The sequence below is a fragment of the Nyctibius grandis genome, chromosome 3 (assembly GCF_013368605.1).
Source record: "Nyctibius grandis isolate bNycGra1 chromosome 3, bNycGra1.pri, whole genome shotgun sequence".
NCBI classification, from domain to species: Eukaryota; Metazoa; Chordata; class Aves; order Nyctibiiformes; family Nyctibiidae; genus Nyctibius; species Nyctibius grandis.
In genome coordinates, this window is record NC_090660.1 from 74,527,411 (window position 1) to 74,555,356 (window position 27,946).

Below are 27,946 nucleotides of genomic sequence, written 5' to 3' on the forward strand. Positions count from 1 at the left end.
GGTCTGAAGACCAAAGAAGAAAATACAGATAGCCTCTTTATTTGAAGACTTACCAAGATTGATTTCCTGCTTTTTTGTAGTTATTAAGCCTTAGTTGCAGCTTTTCTCTATCCTCCCATCAGTTTAAACTGTGTCAGCCTGTGACTGCTTGTCCAAAAACTTGGGGTAGGGTGGAGGGTGGTGGTGGTGGTAAGTCCCTCCTAAAATCATATCAGAGCATCACCTTTTCTTGAGTGAGTCTGTTTTGTGAAGAAGCCATAGCTGTCTTGTCTCCTCTCTCTGTGACTAAATATTACTATGCTTTAGTTCTTAGGTGTGTTACTGGGAAGCTGATCTATCATAACAACAGTACCGTTGCTAGAATTTAACACTTAAAAGTATTATTGATGGAAAAGGGAGAAAGAGAATTTGGTGTGGTTTGGGGTGTTTTTTTGTTTGGGGTTTTTTTTTGGGGGGGGTGGGTTTTTGGGTTGTCTTCTGTTTGGTTGGTTTGATTTTTGGTTTTGTTTTTTTGTTTGTTTGCTTTTGGTTTGTTTTAGGTTTTGCATCTCCCCAACAGTTATTTAAGAAAGAGACATTTCTTCCTATTTCTTAGGTTTATCAGATCATAAAGGTGTGTAGGCTTTGGCCTGAACTCCAGACTAAAAGAAACGAGGAGGCTTTTAATACCTGTTTTCAGGGATGCTGTGGTGTGCTTCCTTAAATTTACTGTACTTAAATAGGAAAGAACAACATAAAGTAGATAGCCTCAAGAGTTAAATTTGAAATGTAAAGGACAAGCACAAGTTTAAAACACAGTATTAATATGACAACTGATAGATATTTCTGCTTTCTAGGTTGGACCAGATGATATTGGGAATTTTGATGCAGTGTTTACAGAAGAAATGGTCCCATACTCAGTTTGTGTTTCTTCCGACTACAACATTGTTAATGCCAGTGTCCTAGAGGCAGATGATGCATTTGTTGGATTTTCTTATGCACCACCTTCTGAAGATATGTTTTCCTAGGAAGTTAGAAGTCAACAGTGTTTTGAAAGTCTTGGGGTGAATGGAAATGTTAGGGTTATGGACACATTCCAAAATAGTGTAACCAGTGCCTCATTTTGTATGTAGGTTTGAAACCTATGAACAAACTTTCTCTGCTGTATAGGAGGAATTTGGGCATTGTGGATGGCTTGCTTTGGGGTTTGAACTGTTTGTTCCTGCTGCAGAAAATATTTTGTAAAACCTTTAAAAAGCGTTCTCTACATATTTTTTAAGCAAAAACACTTGACTGTTCTCCTCAATCCCTTCAAGTTTACATTCATACCTATCTCAGATTTGGCTGGCACAAACAGCAGCAAATTTAGTAAATTTATAAATGCTTTTGTACCTATTTACAGTGACTTTGTGCTTGAATTGTAACTATGCAAATTGTCTTTTGTATATCCTCGTTTAGAAAAAGTAAACGTTTTCCCTGTTATATCAGTTTGAAATATATGTTAATTTACCTGTCAGCACTTAAATGAGGAATTAATATAAGTTAAGACCGAGATTCTTAAAGGAATTCTACAGAATGAAAAGTTGGTCGTGTAAAACTGGATTGTTGCTCTTGCGCTTGCTGAAGTACCCATTCACTCAGCTGGATTATCTGAGATGTGGGGGATCACTCAAAGCGAGGATGGAACAAATTAACTGGATTGATTTGATAACATTACTGATCATGTGTCCTGCTTTTCTTTCCTCCTTGAGATAAATACGTCTTATATTTCAACTACATTAAAACTATTTTTGGTTAAACTCTACTTTTCCAAAGATACAATATGCAATAATCACTGTTACTTTAAAAGGTTATCTTGCTTTGACCTTTTGGGGGTGGGTGGTGAGGTGATCATGCCAAATATGAGGGATTTTTCTCACGGATTTATAGTTTGAAACACTAATATGTTCCAAATTGATTGTATTTCAGCGTTCATAGCTACTTGTCTTTGTGTTCCAGTTTGCACCATTTTAAAATCTTCATTTGATATTAGGGGAAAAAAAATGTAAATTACGCTGTTAATTTTAAAAATGTGAAAAGCTATTGTATTTCTCATAACATACACATGTATGAACAAACTGATAATTCTGAACAATTTCTGTTTAAGGAAATTTTTTTAAACAATGCAAAAAGACTGCAGTTACAGTGTATAAAGGCCTGTCATGGTAGTAGTTTTATTATATATATTACTTGTAAATAACAACTTATTTTTGTCTGTTACTTCAAAAATGTTCTGTGTTTTTTGTTCATAAATACATTCAGTTAAATGCCTTGATTTAAGAGAAGTCTGGTAAGACACTGATGAGTAGCCAGAGTTAAATGTTAGATAAATTTCAATATCTAAATCATCTCATTTTTGACAAAATAAGAACTAGCTAAGAGAAATGCTATCTATATTGCATCAAGATCAGTTAAAAATTGAGAATATTGGGGAAACAAGTGTATCAAATCATAATTCTTTTGAAATTAATATTGTATCAACAGTGAAAAATTAGACAAGTGGAAACTAAAACAGGATTCCTGCTTATCTCAAGGAGTATCTCCTACAGCACTATCTCCTGCATGGTGCTTAAGTGATGCTGAGCACTTGCTATGTGAGCTGTGAGGAGGAGTGGCTGGGTAAAAGAAGGAAGACTTGACATTGGCATTGAAGGGAGGAAGGCAATGTGTAGTTTGTGGGAGCAGACAGGTGGCTTGGCGCTCATTTTCCATAGTGCCGCTGTTTGGAAATAGCTATGCAGCTGTTCAGGACAACCAACAACTGCATGAATCCTGTTCTTGCAGTTTCAGTCATTTGGGAGCAACAGCCTTATTTTTGGTTTGTTTTTTTTTTTAAAAAAAAAAAAAAACACAAACCAAAAACCTGTCTTTCTGTGGACTGGAAAGCAGAAATTGATTGTAAGAAAGGAAGTATCCATTCTCATAGTGAATTTTTACTCTGTATACTCCTGAAATGTTTGTGGGCTACTGTAACTACCTTCTCTTCATGGCAAAGAAGCACATAACTGTAGTTGCTTTCTGCTTCTGCCAGCAAGGAAGCACAGTACTGTAGAGACGGGAAGGAGAGGGGATACTTCAGAAGTTGTTGCTGTGGGAGCTAGCACCCCTTTTAGTTTCTTTGTCTTATATTTCTGAGATATCTATACCTAGCTGCCTGACTGGGTAAGGTTTTTTTTGGGTTTTTTTTGTGTGGGGTTTGTTTTTTTTTTTTGTCTGGCGTTTGCTGGTTTTTTAGTTAAAAAAAAAAAGATAGTGGTAATTGAAATTATTTCTGGGAGAGCAGCTTAATAATTTCTTATTAAGCTTTTTCCTTCAGCAGGCTTTGCCTTTTTGGCGAAGTGTGAATGTGTTAAACATACCACTTGCAATACTTCACTTTGTTTCTTCTACTATTAGTTCCTGTTGTAAAATGCCTCGGTCAGATCAGGACTTCTGAAGATAACAGGCGCTGTGTACAACATCAAGCAGTAAAGCCTCGCAATACTTGGGTATCTAGTGCTCTCATTCTGCATCTCGCTGCATTTCATGATGCTGGTTTTCAGAGTAAGACAGCCAGGCCAAAGTGTAGTAGTCCCTTCACCCATGCTGAGCTGAAAAGTGAAATCTGAAGCACTAGTTGTGGTAAACCCTAGATAGGAGCTTGTGGAAGAACCTACACAGGAACCACCTGTGGTCCGCCCTTCCTGTTTTGGCAGATATGTAATAAAGGGAGGTGAAATTTGTCTTTTTGTGACTAATGCGGGGGTTTTGCTTGTCGGTAGTAAAAGGGGATAGTTCTTCCCCTTGCAGAGAGGGGGAACTGAACCCCGGGAGGAGTAGGCCTTCTCTCCTGCTGCTGTGGAAGCAAAGGAAGGGTGCCTTGGGTCTTTTGGCCTGGGAGGAGAGCGAGAGAGACAAGAAGATGGACTGACTGAAATGCACAGCAGTTGTAAAAACATGAACTGAAATACAGTGGAAAAAGAGAATTTAGAGGTGCTGTCCTGGGAGGTGAGTTTGCAGATGGCTGGCATGCTAAAGGCAGCAATTAAATATGCAATATTTATTAATGAAGAAGATAAAATGGTTTTACAAGTGTGTTGTCTTGTAGTACTTACTGCACTGTCAGTGCATGACCCTTTTATAGTGACCTGCCTAGGACTGTGGCCATGGTAAAGCGAAGGCAGCGAACCCCACAGCAGCTGTGTGTTGAATGGGGCAGAGTCACCCAGAAGCGGCGGTGGCTGATGTGCTCGTGTAGCTGTGGGTGACAGCTGGGCTCGGGTTTTGCCTTCACTAAGGCGGGGAGGGGTTGTTTTCAACCCCGGCGCTGCCCGTCAGGGCCCGGGTAGCGGTGGCCCCGAGCGGCCGGGACAGGCTGCCGCCGGGGGGGGCGGGGAGCGGTGCCGCCTTTCCCGCCGGGGCCGCGCGGTGCCGCTGGCTCGCGCCTGTCTCCGAGCCCGCCAAGGGGCGGCGGCGGCGGCGGGTGCCGGCTGAGGGAGCGGCACCGGTAGCCCCGTCCTGCGGCTGTCCAGCCGCTCGCCACCGCCTCGTAAATGGTCCCGATCCCCTCTCCTGCGGGCACACCAGCGGCCTCGTAGGGTGAAGGCGTCGTGGCCCCTCTCCGCTGTGGTGAGGGCGGCCTGGTCGCCCTCGGTGCCCACTGTTGCCGACTGAGCAGTTCTGGAAAGGGGGGGAGAGCGGCGGTGAAGTTTGTGAGGGAGGGTGCTGATGGCAGGAGCTCGAAGCCAGGAGGGCAGCGTTGGGTATCGTGTCGTGTCACCCGCAGGAGTGCAGCTGAGGGGGGTGAGCTGGCTGTGGGGGGCACTGATGAACACGGTCACCCCGGCAGTGGGACTGGAGAGACTTTATTTTTTAAAGCTTAGGTGATGATAGTGTTTAGTGCGCAACAACCTGGGCCATAGCTTAGTCCTTTGTAGGCGTGTTCGGTGTCCTTTGCTTCTAGCCAGGGGAACACAGGGTCCAGGGAGGTATGGTGGATCTGTGTTTCTGTAATCCCTTCTTGCTGAAGATTTCAAGGGATGGAGCAGTAATCATGTAGGAATAATCCTAAAGAAACTGAAAAAAAAATCCCTACTATAATTCTCTTTCAACTTGTGCTCAATATCTGATTCTTCAGGCACTAAACACATCTGCCAGCCCAGTGTACAATTCTCAGATGACAGGGTTTACACTGCTACCACACTAGTGTTGAACTGGTATCCAGTTACTCCTCTCTCGGACGTTGATCTGCCCTCCTGAAGCCAGTTCTGTGAACTCCTACAAGGGATCTTTCATATGCTATGAGCTTTGCTTCATCATCAGCTCAATAATTGTGTGTCTTGTCCTTTACCAGGTAGATAAATCTATTTTTGAAGATTTAAGTCGTGTTTCATATTGGTCATCTACAGAGAGGAGAAAGAACGCTTTGTAGAAGAAAATCTGTAAGACAGTAAACCAGATATGTATATACAAAATATCATATTTTTGCCTTAGTAATTCTCCCTCTAAATTCAGCAGAGTGCTTCATGGTACTTGTACCTACTTAAAAAAATGCAGAGATGTGGGTAATACACAATGAAAACAGCACTGAAGAGCACGGTCAGCCTCCAAACCGAAACTGTAGTTGTGAAAGTTTTGTCTGTGGGAATCAGAATTGACCTTCTGTGTACGTGGGTGGAAATAAGTGTTTCAAGATAAACACCTTAAGTGGGTGCTACAGGAGGTAACAGCAGAGTAGGAAAGTCAGATTTAAAAAAGGGAAAAGATGTTGCGCAGTTTCACACTTTTAACAGCTATGACAGACTTCTCAGATAAGGGAGACATTTTGATAGGCTGATTATACCTATAAAATACATAGGGGACGTTAAATTAAATGCAAGCTTTAATTTCACGGGTTAGGGAATTGGGCAGTGAAATAATTCAGAGAAAAAGAAAACACTAGGGCATTCTTCATGAATTTGGGAATGTAGTATGCTTCAGCCATTGGAAGGAACTTTCCATTGAATTTCAAAAATCCTTAAAGTATCGTATAATTTGAAAAAGACAATTTTTTTTTTATGGCTTTGTTAACATATACCTTTATTATTATCATAACATGGCCAGTTCTAATGTAATTTCTTCACAGTTTATGCCAACATTTTGATAAGAGTGCAAAGATCTTTCTTGGAAGATGCATCGTGAAATACAGAAAATGAGGGAAATTGCCCTTGTTTACCTTGACAGAAGTGGTGGCCTTCAGAAATTTGTGCACGATTGCAAAAAATATAATGGTATTACTCACTCAACAGATAGTCTGTTAAATCGATATGTAATGTTACACAAATCTGTTATTTTTATTTAAGATACTTTTTGCTCCTACAGACTCAAAACAAAGTTATGCTGTTTATCGTTTCATTATTTCAATAAATCCTTCTGATATTGCTGAATTAGATGCAACTCTTGGAAACTACATTCTTCATAATCCCATACAAGCTGCACAGATTTTTCAGTCAGTAAGTATATATTTATAGACAAGAGTAGACAAAAGTACATCTTCTATATTTTAACTAGATTTTCCTTTCTAAAATGAAGTTATTTTTCAATCACAGGTATGTTTTGTAGCTATTAAGACATTATCATTAATTGAACAACTGCAGACAGAGGCCCAGGTGAGTCTGCATTGTTTTCCTCCTTTTAAGTATGGTGAAGTATTAACAAATATTATTTTTGTATTTCAACCGGAGCATCTCTCTTATGAGGAGTGGCTGAGAGAACTGGGTCTGTGTAGCCTACAAAGACTGAGAGGGGATCTTATCAATGCTTACAAATACCTTAGGGACGGGTGTCAAGAGGATGGGGCCAGACTCTTCTCAGTGGTACCCACTGACAGGACAAGGGGCAACAAGCACAAACTGAAACACGGGAAGATCCATCTCAATATGAGGAAAAACTTTTTTACTTTGAGGGTGGCAGAGCACTGGAACAGGCTGCCCAGAGAGGTTGTGGACTCTCCTTCTCTGGAGATACTAAAAACCCACCTCGATGCGAGCCTGTGCAACGTGCTGTAGGGGAACCTGCTTTAGCAGGGGATTGGACTAGATGATCTCCAGAGGTCCCTTTCAACCCCAGCCATTCTGTGATTCTGTATTAACTTTTCAGTTTTCATTTTCCCTTTGGTTGTAGTATTACTTGTAGTTAAAAATGGCTGGCAGTCTCACCCAACCATAGTGCAAGAATTTTGAGATAATTAATATGAAACCTAATTACTCTTACCCTTCATGAGTTTCTCACATTTTTTTTTTCTAATAGCTATATATCACATTGTGTGTTTGTCCATGTAAGTAAAGCAGTTTTAAATAAAAAAATATTTTTACAGTATTAATGTAATTGTGTCTCTTGTTAGATTAGTATACTGCTGAAACCAACACATTTGCCGCCTTTACCAAGTTATGTTCTGAGTCTTTCTGCGTTTCCCTTTAATTACACATCTCAAAGATTTTATATATCTGAAGGAATAGCGATTGCAATGGGAACTGTAACAAAATATACACAAGGAGCAAGATTTCTTTGTACTGAGGAAGCCTGTCCATATTCTGAAGGTAGGAAAAAAAAATCAGTACTATTTCAAAAGCTTTTTAATAATTTTGATAACAGAGATTAAAAACCTAGCATGAAAAAGGCATTTTCCTATGCAGTCTTACTATGCAGGCATTTTTGTAATGAGCACAGCATGATTTTTATTAACTGAAAGCAGTGGACCTTGCCAGTGGTTGCTCAGCATTATTAAATGTTTTGGGAGCATAGCTATGCCAGCAATCCATTTTCCTAATGCTGAAGATAGTTTATATGAGAAAAGATATGTTGCCAATATAATTTAATAAATTATCTGAAAGAAAAAAAAAGCTAAACTAGTAGAAAATTCCCCCTCCCCCCTGGCCCCTTGGAAACTGTATTTCTGTTTATATAAAAATACCACAGAACAGTATGCTTAAGTGACTGGCAAAAGCTTCTAGCACAGAACAAGTGTGTTTTAATGAGTAGCTGACTTCTGTGGAACTACTACTTTGAGTAATATTACTGAAGTGCTTGTATTGTTGCAGGATTAAGCCTGAAGTACTTTTAAGGCCGTTTTAGTTGCTTCTTCCTTTAATGGAGACCATAAAATTATAAAAGAGAAGCGAAATCCTGAAGTTAGGACACTGCAGAATAAATCATAATGATGTCTTTATGAGGGCACGTACCTCTAATAACGAACATCTGTATCCCGTGTCATTTCCACACAAGGCAGAAGCGGCTGTCACTTCCTCCCTGCGGCTCAGAAAGCCAGGCCAAGCTGTTCTGCATGGGAATGTGCAATAGAAACTTCTGCCATTTTGTGGTTAACATACAATAAATTAGAGAGATAATTTTACTGGAAGCATAGTATATGAATGTATGCTCATCTGAAGAAACACATGGTAAATTTGGAATTTCACTGTCCACTATTTTAATCACTTCTATTCTTAATGGGAAATTTAAAATTAAAGCCATGTCCTCATTTTAAATGCTTGGTATTTTTTTTTTTTTTTTAGGGTTTAGGTACATAAGAGTGCATCTGCCTGGAGCTACAGAATCTGCCACAGTGAGGAATGATTTTGTGTGTAGTTTGTGTTCTTCGCCACTGCAGGAAGACATGAAATTTAGAGTACTTGGTGGTAGTATCTATGTAGTTTTCTTTTTCGATGTTACTTTCTTAACTTCTGTTATGTAATAAGTAAACAAAATGGTGAAGTTGAAAAAGCCCCCAAATACACCAGTGATTAAAAAAAAAAGCTGTACTGTTTTCAAGAGAACTAACCTTTTCTTTGCCTTTATTTTGAAAGATAAACAAGTAGTTGAAATGATTGATGCAAAAGTTCTTAACGCTTTGAAAGGCTATTCCAATGATAAATCACATTTTAGGATTCAGACGTTTACAGTTTTCTTGAGAGGTAAGCTGAATTTTGGAGATCTGTCAAAAATGTTTTAGAATTGAATTGTGATAATCCCTGGCATTTTCCTTATAGGTCCATTTCTCTGGATAAAATGGTGAAAGTAATAATTTATATTGCAGTTCTTTAATGAAATTGGGGGGGGAAATAGATAAAGTTAGCTAGATGGCTGAATAGTATACACAGGTGATTGAAGAGTGCACATGGCAAAACTGTTGTGTTCGCTTTTATACCTTTATTTAAATAAAATCCCCTGGCCAGCTCTGCGGTATTACATTCTAACTGTAGCTTGTTTTTTTCCTCCTTTCTACTTCCTTTAGTCATACTGTTTTGTACTAACTTCATACGTTTTTAACATCCTTCCTCAATCTAGCTGTTTTCCGCATTCCAGCAGGATTTTGGCTTCTACTACCACTACCTTCCACTGCAAACATGAAATGATCTCTAATGTGAATATCCAACTAAAATCACAACTCACCGTCATACTCCCATTAATTATCTTCAAAAAAAAACCACCAAACTTGCCATTCCCAAAGTCTTTGGAATTGTATAACTAATTTCTTGAAAACTAAATAGCTCCAAGATCATGAGAAACACTTAAAAACCGACACTATGTGTGTATTGTTATAAAACAGAATCTATGGGTGAGATACTGTGAGTTATGCATGCATTAAGTTTCCACTGGCTTCAGTGATCAGTGAGGTTAGGGTCTCACAGCTGAGATTCATATTTGGTTGGACCTAACTCTCATTTCAAAAAAAAAAAGTGATTTTTTGATTTAAAAATGCATAAAAATACAAAGGTTCCCAAAGCTATTTGTGTATGGTTTTGAAACCCATTTAGTTTGGATCTTCTTTTTATTGTGTGTTCTTTTTCTCTGACATTTTATAGGACAGTAACTGATAATGGTGTCACCACAGGTTTCAGAGTAGGAATGCATATTTGCAAACTGTCCATTTTCTTTTCAATGCAGAACTAAATGCATCATCCATTTTCTTTATATCAGGAACCTACTTTTCTTCACCCAGTGTGCCTTCCTTACCTTTTGCACTAATTAATTAGAATTGTATGCTTCATTTTGTTCTAGTCCCTTATGGCGAACCTGGCATCCAACTGTTGTTTTCTGCAATTAAATCATAAAATGGAACCATTCAGAATGTGAAGAAAAGTTTTCTGATTGTGTCTTTAAAACTGTCTTTAACACATCTGCAGGTTCTCTCCCCTTTTTTTTTAACTTCTAGATGAACTGGCCAATAAAATGAAAATAGGAAACCATTACGAGATTATAGGAATTCCAGCTTGTGTACAAAATGGCTTACAAGCTACAGCATGTATAGAAGTCAATAGTGTACGGCTTTGTAAACCAAACGGTAAGAAAGTTCCATTGAAAATTGACTAAAAAAGTTGGAAAACCTTCTGGAACAAAATCTTTGGAATTGATACAGTTTTCTGTTATCTAGAGGTCCAGATTACAAAACCACTCTGGGACTTTCCTCTTACAGTCTGAAATGTATGCTTACTCTTATTTGAGAATATCTTCTTTTGCCCCCTTTCCACGTATTGGGAAACTACATAATTATTTACTGCAGTTCTTCAACTTCTCTTTCCAACTTCTCCTATCTATGGGGAAGGTACTTTGAAATCATACATTAAATGAACCTGATATTTCAGTTTGTTATTATTTTCTTATTCCATCAGTTTTTAGCAGATCATGTCTGCTACCTTTTTAGTAGTAAAATAAAGTGTCAGATGTTTACATTCTGAATTTGTGCTTAATGCATAAACATATTAATTCTTTGTAAGCTTTGTATCAAGACTAGAATGGTGATTTGTTCTAATATATCTGCATAGCTCTCTTATGTAGTGTTTGTTAACCTGTACTTTGTTTTAATTAGGTCCTTCTTTTGTCGGTGACAAATTTAAGTATCTGCTCTCACTGACTTCAAGTTCGTGCTGGAGGTTTACAGCCATCCTTGCCAATATCTTTGCTTCTGAAGTTGTCCCACCAGGCACTTACAATACTCTTAAACTCGCAATATTGCTGAGTCTAGTACAGACATGTGAAAAAGAAAGTGCAGATTATCTGGATCTGTTGATTGTGACAAGCGACACGCTAGTAATTGATAGGTAAAGTGATTCCTTATTTTTCACATAAATTAGAATTTAAAACTTGAGTATTTTTAAAGATAATAGGATCGGTCTTACATGAAAGGCTAAAGAGACTATATTTTAAAAGAATATACAGGGCTCCAACTTAGTAAAAATACCCAACTTTTATCCCTGGGACATTTTTAGTTATCTCGAGTGATAAAACTAGATCAGATCTTCACTAATAATAAAACCCCTTAACACTCTCATAATGATCTCGGTAAGATTTTAACACTAGCACTGTTTACAGAGCTCAAACAAAACATTCTTCTAAAACCAAAACTGAAGAGTATCCCAGAAGCTGGTAATGATAAAAGCAAAGGGCTCTACTTTTCAAATCTTGTGTCGCTTTAAGCCTTTTCATCACCACTTCCCAGCTATCAGCATTTTCAGTTAATAAGCAGTGTGCAAATAGATACGTACATTTTTATCACTCTTTTTCACGATAACTGTAGTGATAAGGTGTCAAAAGTCATGTACATCTTTACACGTAGGTCATAAATCCGGCTGTTTTTGCCTTTAACAAAATGTTTTTCTGTATTTATGCATTTTATGTATTTATCCCTTCACAAAACTATAAACTGTTAACACAGTGTCACGGTTTAAAGCTGGGCCAGCTATTAACCAGGTGGCAGATGCTCTCTGTTAACCCTCTCCCCCCCCCCCCCCCGCAAGGGAAAGGGAAAGGGAAAAGGGAGAGAGACTTATGGGTTGGAAAGTTAAAACAGTTTTAATAAACTATAATAATGAAAAAGAATATAATAACAATAATAATAGAAATAACCAAATATATACAAATATGTACAAAACCAAGATCAAGAGCTTGGAAATCCTCCTCAGGCAGAATTGCTCCCCCCAGTACAGGCAGAGGGGAAAAGGCAGTAGCTCCCCCCAGCACGGGCAGAGGGCAAAATGCAAAAGCTCCACTGCCATCACACCTGCAGGCTTTTAACTGGAGATTTGGCAAAGCTGGTACCAATCAGTGGGAGACAGGAGGGCCCCTCCCTCCTGGGCCCCACCTCCAGGAGGCAGTGGGTTAGTGATAAACAGGAAAGTGAGAATGACATGTATGGGATGGAATACCTTGCTGGTCAATCCTGGGTCACCTGCCCCGTCCACTACTCCCTGCAGGTACAACCCCCTTCGGCTCTTTACTCGTAAGCAGTGACCTTGGGTTCTCTAAGACTATTTGGCCTGGTTTGAGCCAAACCAGGACATTCCACCCCTTATTCCATACCATTCATGTCATACTCAGATCACCACTACCTTTTCATTTTCAAATATATATATACATATCACTAGTCTATGATTCATCTTTATGCAAAAAGTCCATCAAGTTCATTTGGTTCAGGATTGTGGGTTTGCATCTGGTTAGCAGTCTCTCAGCAGTCTTTCTGGCTAGCAGTCTCTCTTTTGTCATGGTTCGTGCCCACGGGTTGCAGGTTAAAGATGTCAGACTCGAGGAGGTTACTGGACGCCACTTGATGAAGCTAGCTCCGGTCGCATCACCACTGTCTTAACCTAAAAGACACTTATGCAGCAACAACATACAGTTCAAAATTAAGTAGTCTCACCCAGAATCAGATCACCTTCAGGGACACATCGGACTTCACCATCTTGCAACATCACCCACCAAGTACATCCAGGTCCCTGAGCAAAAGCAATCCCACGAATGGGTTTACCTTTGCCCGTTACAGGAAGAATCCAGACAGTTTTTCCCAATAGATTCCTTTCATGCACCACCGGGACTTTATCTCCTTCTACTGTATGTAGAAGGTCTGACTGAGCAGGGCCAGCTCGATTGATAGATCCCCTGGTGTTAACTAACCAGGTAGCTTGTGCCAGATGTTTATCCCAGTTTTTAAAGGTTCCACCCCCCATTGCTTTCAGGGTAGTTTTTAACAGCCCATTATACCGTTCAATTTTCCCAGAGGCTGGTGCATGATAGGGGATGTGATATACCCATTCAATGCCATGCTCTTTGGCCCAGTTGTCTGTGAGACTGTTTTTGAAATGAGTCCCATTGTCCGACTCAATTCTCTCTGGCGTGCCATGTCGCCACAAGATTTGCTTTTCGAGGCCCAGAATAGTGTTCCGGGCAGTGGCATGGGGCACAGAGTATGTTTCCAACCATCCGGTGGTCGCCTCCACCATGGTAAGCACATAGCGTTTACCCTGGCGGGTTTGAGGGAGTGTGATATAGTCAATTTGCCAGGCCTCCCCATATTTATATTTCAACCACCGTCCCCCATACCACAAAGGTTTTAACCGTTTGGCTTGCTTAATTGCGGCGCATGTTTCACAATCATGGATAACCTGTGCAATAGAGTCCATGGTTAAGTCCACCCCTCGGTCACGAGCCCATTTGTATGTTGCATCTCTCCCTTGATGACCTGAAGTGTCATGAGCCCACCGAGCTAAAAATAGTTCACCTTTGTGTTCCCAGTCCAAATCTATTTGGAACACTTTAGCAGCTTGATCCGCTTGTTGGTTGTTTCGATGTTCCTCAGTTGCCCGACTTTTAGGTACGTGAGCATCTACATGACGTGCCTTCACGACTAGTTTCTCTAGCCGAGCAGCAATATCTTGCCACAATTTAGCAGCCCAAATAGGTTTCCCTTTGCGCTGCCAGTTGCTTTGCTTCCACTGCTTTAACCACCCCCACAAGGCATTTGCCACCATCCATGAGTCAGTATAAAGATACAGCCTTGGCCACTTTTCTCGTTTAGCAATGTCTAAAGCCAGCTGGATGGCTTTTACTTCTGCAAATTGACTTGATTCACCTTGTCCTTCTGTGGCTTCTGTGACTCGTCGTATAGGACTCCATACAGCAGCTTTCCACTTCCGATGCTTTCCTACAAGACGGCAGGATCCATCGGTGAACAGCGCATACTGCTTCTCATCCTCTGGTAGTTCATTATATGGTGGGGCTTCTTCAGCACGTGTCACCTCCTTTTCTGGTGGCATTCCGAAGTCTTTGCCTTCTGGCCAGTCCATGATTACTTCTAAGATTCCTGGGCGATTAGGGTTTCCTATTCGAGCCCTCTGCGTAATTAATGCAATCCATTTACTCCACGTCGCATCAGTTGCATGATGGGTAGTGGGAACCTTACCCTTGAACATCCAGCCTAGTACTGGTAGTCGAGGTGCTAGGAGAAGTTGTGCTTCAGTACCAATTACCTCTGAAGCAGCTCTAACTCCTTCATATGCTGCCAGTATCTCTTTTTCAGTTGGAGTGTAATTGGCCTCGGAGCCCTTGTATCCTCGACTCCAAAATCCTAGGGGTCGACCTCGAGTCTCCCCTGGCACTTTCTGCCAGAGGCTCCAGGTAGGACCATTGTCCCCAGCTGCGGTGTAGAGCACATTTTTAACATCTTGTCCCATACGGACTGGTCCAAGGGCTACTGCATGCACAATCTCTTGTTTAATCTGTTCAAAAGCCTGTCGTTGTTCAGGGCCCCACTGAAAATCATTCTTCTTTCTGGTCACTTGATAAAGAGGGCGTACAATCTGGCTGTAATCTGGAATATGCATTCTCCAGAAACCCACAACACCTAAGAAGGCTTGTGTTTCCTTTTTGTTAGTTGGTGCGGACATTGCTGTTATTTTGTTGATCACCTCTATCGGGATCTGGCGACGCCCATCTTGCCATTTAATCCCTAAAAACTGGATCTCCCGGGCAGGTCCCTTGACCTTGCCCCTTTTTATGGCAAAACCAGATTTCAGAAGAATTTGGATTATTTTCTCCCCTTTGTCAAAAACTTCTGCTGCTGTATCACCCCACACAATGATGTCATCAATGTATTGCAAATGTTCTGGAGCTCCACCCTTTTCTAGTGCAGTCTGGATCAGTCCATGGCAAATAGTAGGACTGTGTTTCCACCCCTGGGGCAGTCGATTCCAGGTGTACTGGATACCTCTCCAGGTAAAAGCAAACTGTGGCCTGCACTTTGGTGCCAAAGGAATAGAGAAAAAGGCATTAGCAATGTCTATGGTGGCGTACCACTTGGCTGCCTTTGACTCCAGTTCGTATTGAAGTTCTAGCATGTCTGGCACAGCAGCACTCAGCGGTGGCGTAACTTCATTTAGGCCACGATAGTCCACAGTTAATCTCCATTCTCCATCAGACTTTCGCACTGGCCATATAGGACTATTAAAGGGTGAGCGAGTCTTGCCAATCACTCCTTGATTTTCTAATTGTCTAATCAGTTTATGAATGGGGATCAGGGAGTCTCGATTGGTGCGATATTGTCGTCTGTGCACCATGGTAGTAGCAATTGGCACCTGTTGTTCTTCAACCTTCAGCAACCCCACAACAGAAGGATCTTCTGAGAGGCCAGGCAAGGTAGACAGCTGTTTAATGTGCTCAGTCTCTACAGCTGCTATACCAAAGGCCCATCTATACCCTTTTGGGTCCTTGAAATACCCTCTCTTGAGGTAGTCTATGCCAAGGATGCACGGAGCATCTGGGCCAGTCACAATGGGGTGCTTTTTCCATTCATTTTTAGTTAGGCTCACTTCGGCCTCCAATACAGATAACACTTGAGATCCTCCTGTTACTCCTGAAATGCTGATAGATTCTGCCCCTTTATGATCCGATGGCATTAGGGTGCACTGTGCACCAGTGTCTACCAAGGCTCGATACCTTTGTGGTTTTAATGTGCCAGGCCATCGAATCCACACAGTCCAATAAATCCGGTTGTCCCTCTCCTCCACCTGGCTGGAGGCAGGGCCCCCCTAATCAAGAAATGGATTCATGCTGCTCACAGGGACTGGACCTTCATTTCTCCTATTCACACTTGGGAAAAAGTGATTTGAGGCCCATCTCCCCTGACTGGGGTCCTGCTCACTGGTAACTGGAGCAGCCATCCTCCTAGAAAAATTCTCTCTGGTATTTCTTTTAGCTTGCAACTCACGTACTCGTGCCTGTAGGGTACTGGTAGGTTGTCCATGCCATCTGCTCATGTCCTCCCCATAACCACGCAGGGCAAACCACAGGATACCTCGTGATGTGTTCCTTTTCCTTTGAGCTGGTCCTGTAGGAGAACGTTTTCTCTTAACAGCTGCAACGCGCGCCTGTGTAGGTAGAGAGTCAAGTTTATTCTCGATCATGGACAGTTTGTCTGACAGTTGTTTAAATGAGTCCTTGTTCTCCTTAGTCAGTTTTTCCACAGCCGAGATGCGTGCCTGCAGTGGGGAAGAAATACTATCTTCATACTGTCGCATACAGTTAGCCATTTCACCCACAGTAGAACGTGCCATATCATCTTCTCCCCATACTAATATTGACAATGTATGGGTATATGTCGGTGGAGCATTCTTCACAACCTTCCGGAACATGGATCGGTTGCATTCCACTTCATCAGGATCTACAGGATCTACAATGTCCCGTGGGTGTCTATAAATGATCTCTTGCACAGCCAGTTCTCTAAGGTAGTTAATACCTTTTTCTATAGTGGTCCATTTGCTTAGGTGGCTCATAACATCATCTTTATAGGGATACCTGCTCTTTACAGCTGACAAGAGTCGCCTCCAGAGACTGACAGTGTTTGACTTTCTTGCGAGCACCTTATCAATACCACCATCTCTGGACAGGGATCCCAGCTGTCTGGCTTCTCTGCCATCCAATTGCATGCTGTCTGCCCCATTATCCCAGCATCGGAGCAACCAGGTAATAATAGGTTCACTGTCATAACGGCTGAAGTCTTTCCTTATATTTCTCAGGTCCTTCAGGGATAAGGAGTGGTAGGTTATCTCTACGTCCGAGTCCTCTTGTGATAGTTCTGCTTTAGAAGGGCCTTTCTTCTGTGATGGGTCTGCTTTAAAAGGACAATCAAGGGAACCCCCATCTGTGTCGGGCCCTAACTCTGCCTGAGAAGGGCCCTCACCTGGGTCATATGATGGCTCTGTCTTAGAAGGCTCTGAGTCATCATCCTTCTCTTCACGAGCTGATTTCTTTTGGTATTTCTTCCTGGTTACAGGAGCAATTGGTACAGATTCGATAGATGCTGGGGTCTGAGTAGATGCAGTGGCTGTCGTGGGAGTGCTGAGAGTCTGAGTAGCTGCAGTGGCCATCTTGGGGGGTGTAGCAGCTGTGGTACAGGCTGCCAAGGTTTCAGTGGGTTGAGTGGCTGTAGCAGCAGTACACACTGTAGGATCTGAGGTGGCTGCATAACACCTACAACTGTCCCTGCACCGATATTTAATCTTATCCCACATCAGAAACACATTCAGGACAACCAAAAATAAAAACATGCCACCTAGACAGCACCATCCTAATTTCGCAAAATCTAGTGGAATCAGCTTGGCAGAAAAGGAGAAGGTACTATTTCCCAAAGTAAAACTGGAAGTGTAATCATTAACAGAATCAGCTAAAGGGCGCCTGGAGCGTGCAGATGAAGTTGCTGCTACTGATTCGCGATTAAAGCTGCCCATCATTGTGTCATAGAGATAAGAGATCGGAATATTAACTGCCCAGTTTATCACAGCATAAATCAGTATCAAACCCCATACCAAAACAATACATTTCGACCAGCGCCCACTGCTAAACTGCATGTAAACATTCATAAGAAGCAAGCAATAACACAGTGCCCACGGCAGGTAAGGCATCATTGCAATACTCAATTGTGAAAGAAACTCCATAAAAAGATGAGATAACACAGCATTCAAAAATGACATCACCATCTTCACTGTTTGTTTTAACTTTCCAACCCCTTGTAAATCTCAAAGGAAGAAATCTGATATTCTCTCAGCTGAGCTCTCCGGGTCTCCTCCCACCAGAGCCAGGATTCAACTTATCAGAGCAACCTGTTGGAGCTTCTCTCGAGCCCCACGTTGGGCGCCAATAAATCTGTCACGGTTTAAAGCTGGGCCAGCTATTAACCAGGTGGCAGATGCTCTCTGTTAACCCACCCCCCCCCCCCCCCCCCGCAAGGGAAAGGGAAAGGGAAAAGGGAGAGAGACTTATGGGTTGGAAAGTTAAAACAGTTTTAATAAACTATAATAATGAAAAAGAATATAATAACAATAATAATAGAAATAACCAAATATATACAAATATGTACAAAACCAAGATCAAGAGCTTGGAAATCCTCCTCAGGCAGAATTGCTCCCCCCAGTACAGGCAGAGGGGAAAAGGCAGTAGCTCCCCCCAGCACGGGCAGAGGGCAAAATGCAAAAGCTCCACTGCCATCACACCTGCAGGCTTTTAACTGGAGATTTGGCAAAGCTGGTACCAATCAGTGGGAGACAGGAGGGCCCCTCCCTCCTGGGCCCCACCTCCAGGAGGCAGTGGGTTAGTGATAAACAGGAAAGTGAGAATGACATGTATGGGATGGAATACCTTGCTGGTCAATCCTGGGTCACCTGCCCCGTCCACTACTCCCTGCAGGTACAACCCCCTTCGGCTCTTTACTCGTAAGCAGTGACCTTGGGTTCTCTAAGACTATTTGGCCTGGTTTGAGCCAAACCAGGACACACAGTTTCACATACACTGCAGAAAAGTACAATATGCTCAGTTTTAAATTTACATTAATTAAAAAAAAAAGTTTGTCCTTCTCCAACTCAAATCAGGGCTTCATTTTTATTTTTGAAAGAGATCTTTGAAAGTGGCGTGAATTTCATCTTCATTTGAGAGTTCTTTAACAAATTAATTAGTACTTTTTGTTGTGGAAAAAAATACTTTCTTAACCATTTCAAAATTTAGCTGTAGAAATCAGTTCAAATTTGAAAAAAATGCGGGCTGGAGTTTTTTTCCCCTGGTCAAGAGTAAGATTTCATACGAGAAATCTCTTATGAGATAATTTCTCTCATAAGAGAAATTTCATAGGAAATCTGAATGTTTTGAGAATCAAAACATCTGGTTAGTATTAAAACAGCTGCACGCTGTAGATCTTGGTCAGTACTGTCATGTGTACTGTCTTGCATGTGCACATAGTATTTTATTGTCAGCAGCCTGTCAAAATAGGCATTTTCTACATAATTTATATTGGTATGATAGCCTATTTATTAGTACTTATTAATTTTAATTAGTAATTTTCTTCCAGTTATTAATAGTAGGCTAAATCATGCTCTGACATCTTAAAATCATTAGGAGCCTTTGATTGTGGAACCAGACAATTTGCAACCTCTTTGTGCCAAGGAACGTAGTACAGGGGATGAAAAAGAAATTCTACACCTGCTATCTCAAAAAGAATTGGGGCCAGGAGTGTAACCCAGGCAGACAGCTTGGAAGTTCCCAGCCTTTTCATTTTTCCCAGATGGCCAGGATTACTAATCCTCTACCCTTTAAAATCACTGGAAAAGTTTCTCTAGAACAGGAACAGGAGTTAACCATATGGGGTTAAATTATGAGACTTCTGTGACTTCCTAAGAATTAATTCTGTTGCAAACCATGATTTGCCTCATGTGTTAAATCCCTAAGACATACAGTCCTGCTGGCAGCCATTGGCAAGAAAGCTTGGACTTCTACCTTTGTATTCAAAGTTACTTTAAATATTTAGTTTTGACACTGGTTTTTTGTTAAGGGTTTTTCTTGTTGTTTCTAAGTGAGTCTTAATATATAAATATTATAAAGTATTAGTATTAAGTTTTGAAAAACTGAACAATAATTTAACAATTTATGACTGACAGAATTATTTAATCCTCTAGGCTTCTGAATTACAGCATATGTCTTCTGCCTCATGGCATACGACACCCACCTTCTAGTGAAATTTTTCCTTCTGTGTCCAAAGATAAACATGGAACCGGAAGTGCTACTATTCACGCTTGCAGTGCTGTGCTGGCTAAGGGTGGTATCTGTTACATAGGAGACTTATCTTCATACAAAAAGGATAAACTTGAACTTCTACAGTCCGGTAATCTGACACCTACTAACAAATGAGGGGACAGAACAAAACAAATGTGCAATATCACAGCTAGAGTTGTTCCTCAAATGCTGGGAAAATCTATTAGCTGTTTTTAACAAGTCTGTGTAAGAAACAAGGAGAAAAAAGCCAAGATCCTATAAGCTTACATTTGCTACACAGAGATCCATTGATTGGCAAAACAATTACTAGACAGCAACATAAGTGTATTCATCACGCTTCTTTAGAAGGCTAGATCATAAATCCTAGGATTTAGGCACTCACATATGCAGCCCTCACAACTGCTGGTGTGGAAATGCTAGACTCTTGCAAAAAAAAAAAAAGTCAGGATTATGTACGTAAATACATGTATTTGTAATGACAATTCAGTGAAATACATAATTGGTTTCTGACTAGAATTTATAGTTAAACCAGATCGATTATGTAATTGATTTATTTTGTCCTGTCCTAGTGCTAGAGAGCAGAACGACGACAGTATTCATTCCTGGGAAGAAGTATGGAGAAGAGGCTGACCAACAAGTTACTATTTCAGTTCAGACCAATTTTTGGTCTTTTGTAGACGTGGATTCTTCTTCAAAGAAACATATACAAAAGGATAACTTTTTAATTGGGCAGATGGTAGAGCACATGCCTTGTTATGACATTAACTGTACTATAGCAGTCATTTGTGTTTATGGTTATTTCCACTTATAAAATAATGAAAACAATCAGATTTGTTATTATTTCCCAAAAAGTCACAACTTAGGTGACTTTAAATCAAGGATCTTCTAAAATGAGCTAGCTTTCCCAAAAGGAGGCATCATTTATTTTACTCAGAATAGCTTCTGACAACTACTATTGAAACAATTTTACTGCACATATTATAGCTAATTCATTAGATAATCTTGCAGGACCCAGTATATATGGGTATTGAACATTTCAGATGGAAAAAAAAGTGCAATGTTTCTACAAGTCAAAAGGCCAAAAATAAAATAATTGTTTTCTTTCTGTGGGTCTTCTCTTTAGGACGTGAGTTTGATTCCACCTAACCTTTTAGATGTTTTTGGGCTTTTGATATACACTGAGTTTCCTTCGTGTCGACTGTCTTTTCCTCTTGTGCATCATATCTTGAAAAAAGCCATTAATCCTGAAGCCATGCTGTACAAAGTCTCACAGCAATTCAGAATGCAGGATTATGAGGAGGTAACACATACTACTCAATAATTTAGAAATGTATTATACTTGGGAGTATCATACTGTTTCTAGAATGAGAAGGTTCTGTCTGCACAGTCATATTGCTTATTTTTAAACCTGTTAATACGCACTTCCTACCCTTTCCTCCCACCATATGCCCAGTAGCACTAATAGGATCATTGACAAAATTAGCTTCAGTTCTGTAAAAGGGCCAGCATAGTAAACTGAGTTCAATCCTGTTTTGGAAAAACATACCGGGTTAACATTCATATGAGAACTGATCTCCAGTACCTACTTTTGATAATATTTTACAATCAATCAGTAGTAAAAGTTAATATTCCATTCTAAATAAACTGCCAATATCTCTAGTATAATTAACAGATAATTGTTTAGTATCTGAGATCTATCCTTAATGCTCAGCTGAATGATGACAGCCGTCTTTTTTATTAAAACTACTGGTAGAATGTATTGTCCAAACTATATTACTACACCACTGGTACATTAAAAGGTGTGAAAAATGTAAATTCTTTATTTTCCAGTTAAATATTTAAAATCTATATCCTCTCTCTAGTTCATTTTGTTTGCTAAGAATCTTCATGTTGAACTGAGTTCAGAAGCAGAAAACCTCATTCAGGGCTACTATCTTGCAAGTCGCAGAGTGAGAAGAGATTCTACTCATGGATCAACATTATCAGCATCTGCACTAAAAATTCTGTATGTCCTACTTTTCATAGGAAAGGAAACGCATCTGCATTTCAAACAGAAATTGTGCTAGCCTGCTGAAGAGCTCGTTAAATAAAAGCCTAGACAAGGGTCTTGAGTTTTGAAAAGTTCAAGCATAAAGAATCTTATTTACTGTTTATGAATACCATTTTTTTTATATATTGATGTTGGAAAAAAAAAGTTTCAAGAACTTTGCTAGGCAAAAAAACAGGGATTTAAGAAAATTATCACTATTAAAGCTATCTAGAAAAACACAAATGGGATTTAAATTATCATAGCTTTGTATTATGCAAGCAAAAAAGTTGTTAACAGTAGATAATATGCCAAGTTCCACTGCTTTCATAGCACAAGTCATATACTTTGTCAGTGACAAGTACAACTGCACAGTATTTGTGGGGAGTTTACACAGCTGAAATATGGGAAAAACCCACCCCAGTCTTAACTTCCAATTTACAGAAGTGCTTGAAACAGGGCAATAAATATTGCATTCATGTCTGCAAGATTTTTTTATTTCTGACATGCTTATATTCATCTCTTAGGATTTCACTGTCTAAGGCTCATACCAAACTAAGTTTAAGAAAGGAAGTACTTGAGGAAGATGCATTGATTGCCATCTTGTTACTTGAATCATCTCTTACCCTAAAACATGGTAAATAATGTATCTCAGTCTTCAGTCTTGGGTACATCATTTTCATATTTTGGCAGTTTGAAAAAAGTTTGTATCAATTGCAATAATAGTTAATTTCTAATCAAAACCCAGAATTTCCACTGTTGAAGACTGATATAAGGAAAGTCTTTCGGTTGACTTTCCTGCAAAGAGTCTCAGTGCAGCACATAATGAGGCCCCAGGCCAGCACCAAGCCTCCATCCTTTATGCCAGCTTATTTGAGGCATCACTCCTCTAACATTGGTCGAGGTTAAACTAAAGACAGATTTTCCTCCCTGGGGAAAGAGAAGACAAAGGTTGAGGGGTTTTATTTTGTTTATCTAGCATCACAGTCACATTTATTCACACACAAATTTGGCAGTGGTACAAGAATTGTGATGTAACACTTAAAAACAGTAACATACAAGATCGCATTACTAAGTAATCTGTCACCACTTTTTTCCTTCAAAGTCCTGGCAAGAGTTTATCAAGTCTTTAGCATTAAGTCTTGATTTCTTCTTTGCTTAGGCAAGTCTGCATTAGGCGTAGCACCAAATCCTCTATTTCCATTTGACCTCAGTGATGAAAACTCCCTGCAACAGAGAGACAGTTACCTAATGCAGTGTCACCATCAACTGCTGAAGTTTATTGGTGCATATGGCCCAGGAATTCACATTAACACTAAAGAAGAGTGAAAACTCCACTCTGTAAGTAAAGCCTGAAGCTTCTACTTTAGCTTTTTGAGAGACTGCAGTTAGAAATATACAACTAAGAAAGTTTTTAGTATTTTTGTAAGACAGTTCAGTGCTGTTTTGCTAAGGAATAAAGCATAGCTGACAAGATTCAATTACAAGTTTTGTGACAGAGTTGTTTGAAGGCAGGAGAGGTGTCTTCATCCTGGGAGGCCACGACTTCAGAATAAAGCCACAACCTAAACTTCTCTTCCTGGCTACCCACTGTTCATTGGATGTTAAGTGACAGGAGTAAAGCAGGGGTTTTTAATAAGACTACAACTAACAATTAAACCAGGAGTTTAGAATCTAATGTTTCATTTCAACTACATGAACTCCGCCATTTTTCTTGGTGCTTCTTTTCAAATATTAAATAGTTTTCAGTACATTAAAACTTTTTCTAGTGTAAGCCAACTTTCTTAAATTATTACTCATCTTCTAAAAGGTATAAAAGTATCACCATACTGCTTGATGTTCTATGTCTTCATTTTACATCATGACAATGTAATATTAGACCAGTATGCCGGCGTGCTGCTGCAATCTGAAAAAAAAAAACCAAACCAGTATTTCCACATTACTTTATATTATATAGACTGCAGAGGATAGTAGAATCCTGCAGGAAAGTGAAGAAAATGTTATTGGATGACCTGGTAGGTAGGCAGGCAGCTCAGTGAGTTCAACTCTACCTCCCTACAAAAACAAGTGTAAAGACTGGTGTGGTAGAAGATGAGGTGTCTGAACTACAGTATGCTTCTCCAACTGCAGATTTTCCTGTATTTTATGTTCCTAGTGTAAGGATACAGCAGTAGACATAATACTGAGCAAATTTTACAGCCAAGAGATCCATGGTAAAAAAAAAAAAAGGGCAGCAGAAAAATTGTACAGACTTCCTGTCAAATCTGGACAAGTGGAATACCACAGGGCTGGTGTGACTCCTACCCAGGATGTCATCCAGCAGGATCATGGTGCTGCTGCTCCTCACACAGCCTCAACAAAAACTACAGTCACCAAAAAAAGAAATCGAAGATTTTATTCATACACATATTGCCTTGAGGATGAGCAGAAAAGCTGTCACTACTAACATTATAAACACTCTCATTTAGACAAGGTAACACAAGTTTTCCTATGTGTTTTAAGCCTTGATTTATTCAATTTTGTTCAATGTATTTGCTACACTTAAATATTCATACTAAGTTCTAAGAGTGTCCACAAGGCCACTTCCCTTTCTAGAGTGACACTCTCACCTGAGCTTCATTTGAGGGTTATTCACACATTTTCACTAAACAGCTACTCCTCTGCCTTACTATTGAATCAAGCAGTGTTTCTGAGGAGCAGGAAGGGCCATGAAAGCACTTCCAAGTGCATTAGAACTCCACATTTCAGGCTGCCATTTTCCATCTAAAAATGAAAAAAAAAAAAAAAAAAGAATTTCAAAATAAGTTACATCAGTTTTCTGTATGCTTAATCAATCTTACACAAAGTTATTAACTTTACTGGCATTTCAGATTCAAAGATACACATCAAAAAACAGTCAGAGGGGTAAACGGCAAAGATTTCATCATTATGCCAGCAAAATTACTTCTAGAATAGACTTAAATAGAATTCCTTTATAAATCACTATTTTTGACAAGCCATATTAAGGAATGTATATCCTTAGAAAAAAAAATTCTGCAAAAAGAGCACAGCTTTTTATCCTTACCTCTCCCCAGCTTCTCCCATGATGTTTTAAGCAAAAATTAGAAGACTAGTAGCAGTACCAAAAGTAAAGGAGAGCAAAGGCAGTCCGTAGTCCAAAAGTATTCTTGACTAACAGGCCACACCTTCAGCCGACATAAGCCAGCAGCAAACGTGGACAGCAGAGGCCTTCACCAGCCAGCAGTACTGCTGACCAGAGCCTGCACACTGTAGTACCACAGTAAAAAAGCAACTCACCTTCTTAACTACCCATACTGCTAGAAGCAGATGGAGTCTACTGTTGGCTGTACATGCATACACAAGGCCCGAAGACAGTGGAGAAGGTCATCTGATGTCACAGCACCTTTAAAAGAATAAAGTCAGAAATGATGGTAGCAAATCAAACTGGAAGAATCCTACTAATTAGCTGGCACATCAGATACAACATTGCTCATCACAAAATTCAGTTGGGTAAACGGCAAAGAGTTATCATCACTATGCCAGCAAACAGTTTCCTGCCTGTGGTAAGGCTGGTGTAATTTTTTCCAGGTATCAAACACAAGGGGATGTGTTAAGTTTGTCTCAAGAAATAGACTTCTATAAACCAAAGCAGAACCTTGTTTTGAACTGTTAAGCACAGAATGGATTCAGTAGAGCCAGGAACACGAGAAAAAAGCTCCCTTTGGGCACAAAACCCCTGGTTCCTCCCTGTTGTTACATTCAAGCCCCAGATGCCAAGTATCTTTCTAGATGTAAAGTCCACTGCCATAGTTGCCTTTCCCTTTGGAACATATTCCAACAGACCAATACAGTTAAGTACCAGCAGGGATGACTATGTGAACACGCTGTTCACTTCAGTTTTTAAGTTTTCTCACTTCCAACTAGCATGTTAGTTCTTCAAAGCAGAAGTCTTGTTTCTCTCCCCAGTTAAAAACTAGATGCTCTGGTACTATTACAAACCTCTCCCCTCTGATTCCTTCAGGATTCTTGCATTGCACCTGCTTTGTTCCGGGGAGCAAGTCTTAGAGGTTTTATAGCTGTCATAATACCTTTTTTTTTTTGGAATTTCAACCTCTTAACCCTACATGCAAACAATCCTATTCCTCCTTGTTCCATCTGTAAGAGAATTTACAAGCCATAAAACAGCTTCAGAAATCCAGATTTCAGGAGGCTTTCCCGCAACATTTTTAAGTACAGTAAGAAATAATTACTTCTGTAGCTGCAGAATTCACATAGCATTGTTCTGCTTGCAAGGTAACAGCACAGCAGAATCCAGGTTGAAGATTCCCAAAGCCAGGAACAAACTCATCTCTTAACTTTACTTGCTGCCTAAAACAATGAGAAGAGAGAAAAGATGTCCGATTCAGAGAACTCCACTGCTGAGCAGCAGCAGAAGGCATCGACACTTCCTTGGGGAAAGCAAGCCAGTCAAAGAAATACAAACCTACTGCGCAACCTCACTGCTGGCTTGATCACCTGGGGAGAAAAGAATAGGCGGCATCAGCTGAGATCAAAGTTCAACAGAGGCATGACCATTTTACCTAACGCAAGCTCCAGCATGAAGAATGACTGATTGCAGGACTATTACGCTGCTCCTAACGAACAGCCGTTGCTGGGGAGAGGTGTACCCCAGCAGGGTACAGCCTTTAACCCTGGTTCACGTGCCGTACTCTGGGGAACTTGCTGACATGTTTTCCCATCAGTTGAATTAAGGTCAGGACTCGCACCGCGGCCCTGGCAGGAGAGCACAACTGTGGAGACTGCCAAGGCCCCTGGGGCCCCGTCCCTGCCAGAACCCACCGTTTTGGGTCTGTGCCTACAGCCCAAGAAGGGCATGGTCAGGGTCACCATACAACACTTGTCAAATCCCCCAAAGGGAAAAAAAAAGGTAATTTATCTTTAGAATTAGGACATGCGCTTGCCGATGAAAGTGATTTATCAGCAAACCCAAGTCTCTTTGGATGTCCCATCTGTCATTCCTTTGAAGACCTGATGAACAAAGAGATAACTCAAAGCAAACACGACAGCTTGCCAGTGGAGTAGCACATACTGATTAGGTCCATCTTAGTCTCCCAAGACATACGTGCGTCCCTGGGAAGCCCTCGTGGCAAGTGAAGTAATCACCCCCAGCATCCAGACAAAGCCAGTTGTTAGCGCGCTGCCACTATGCTTGGCAACCGAAACAATCACTGGTCTTTCAAGTGATGGCTTTCGCTGTTTAGAACACAGTGCCAGCAACCCATCCCTCAAGTTCTTGAGATCGTATTGTTTTCAACTGTCAGAACTGGCTTTCTGACACGGAACAGCAGGGGATGTTTCCAGTTCCTCTGAAAAGATTAGAAATCGCTCTGCTGTTCAGACGAGCGTGTGCTTGGACTGAAGAGCTGCTCCAAGGAGGCAGCAGCAACTCAAGAGCTCGGGTGGTTCGGCGGCTCCGGACGGCCCCCCAGAAGTGAGCCCGCGGCGTGCCGCTGCCGGGGGCCGCATGGCCGCCCCGCCGGAACGGGATTAGTCTCGGCGGCCCAAGCTACCGCTCCCACGGAACAGCTCACAAGCCACGGAGCTACCGTACACCGGCAACCCCCGCCACCGGGCCCGCCCGCGCGGCGGAGTAACCCCGGCACCGCGCACACAGCGAGCCGGCCCCGCCGCCAGACGCTGCCGGGGGCGCTCGGGCGCCCCTCGCCTTCATGGGAGCCCCACCGACGAGCGCTCGCTGAAAGCGGCTCCCACACCGCCGCTACTGCAAACGCGGGCCGGGTCCCGCCGGCCTGAACCACCCCACCCCACCCCGCCACACACACCCCCACGTACACCCCCGCCCCCGAAACCCGGGCGGGGTGCTGCGCGGCCCCTCGGTACCCCGGCGCCGTCGCTCCGGTGCTGCCCCACCCCCCCATCATGGCCGCAGGGCGCGCGGAAAGAGCGAGCCCGTGGCGGGATCCTCTTAAATACGGCGCGCGCCAGGGGCGGGGAAGGCGCGCGGCGCGGCGGCACTTTCCGGCGGGGCGGAGCCTGTCGAGGCCTCGGGCCTGGCCGCAT

At 41.3% G+C, this 27,946-nt stretch overlaps 2 protein-coding genes, 1 long non-coding RNA gene and 1 other non-coding gene across 7 annotated transcripts in view; 2 read left to right on the forward strand and 2 right to left on the reverse strand.

The window, feature by feature from the left end:
• Positions 1 to 2,247, forward strand: part of SGK3 (serum/glucocorticoid regulated kinase family member 3) — a 60,293-nt gene extending 58,046 nt beyond the window's left edge. For all 3 annotated transcript variants that reach the window (XM_068395967.1, XM_068395969.1, XM_068395968.1), the window contains one exon: positions 837 to 2,247. In XM_068395967.1, coding sequence (XP_068252068.1) covers positions 837 to 1,007 — 171 coding nt within the window. In that variant the 3' untranslated portion in view covers positions 1,008 to 2,247. The remainder of the gene's footprint in view (positions 1 to 836) is intronic.
• Positions 2,248 to 6,115: 3,868 nt separating this feature from the next.
• Positions 6,116 to 23,194, forward strand: MCMDC2 (minichromosome maintenance domain containing 2). Its single transcript, XM_068396948.1, has 14 exons — positions 6,116 to 6,266; positions 6,358 to 6,488; positions 6,585 to 6,644; positions 7,379 to 7,574; positions 8,547 to 8,669; positions 8,838 to 8,945; positions 10,187 to 10,315; positions 10,841 to 11,072; positions 19,743 to 19,948; positions 20,409 to 20,575; positions 20,963 to 21,139; positions 21,702 to 21,844; positions 22,393 to 22,502; positions 23,028 to 23,194. The coding sequence occupies exons 1-14, from the start codon at positions 6,167 to 6,169 to the stop codon at positions 23,192 to 23,194; spliced, it is 2,049 nt and encodes a 682-aa protein (XP_068253049.1). The 5' UTR covers positions 6,116 to 6,166.
• Positions 22,145 to 27,838, reverse strand: LOC137661412 (uncharacterized). 2 transcript variants are annotated; one of them, XR_011047862.1, is made up of 7 exons: positions 27,767 to 27,838; positions 26,349 to 26,380; positions 26,116 to 26,233; positions 25,163 to 25,268; positions 24,475 to 24,628; positions 23,696 to 23,771; positions 22,145 to 23,092 (listed from the first exon to the last, which is right to left on the reverse strand). It is a non-coding gene; the product is annotated as an uncharacterized lncRNA (long non-coding RNA). The 2 variants fall into 2 exon arrangements; XR_011047861.1 differs by having other exon boundaries at positions 22,148 to 23,092; positions 23,691 to 23,771.
• On the reverse strand, positions 24,723 to 24,801 carry LOC137661670 (small nucleolar RNA SNORD87). Its single transcript, XR_011047894.1, has one exon. It is a non-coding gene; the product is annotated as a small nucleolar RNA SNORD87 (small nucleolar RNA).
• Positions 27,839 to 27,946: the final 108 nt, after the last annotated feature.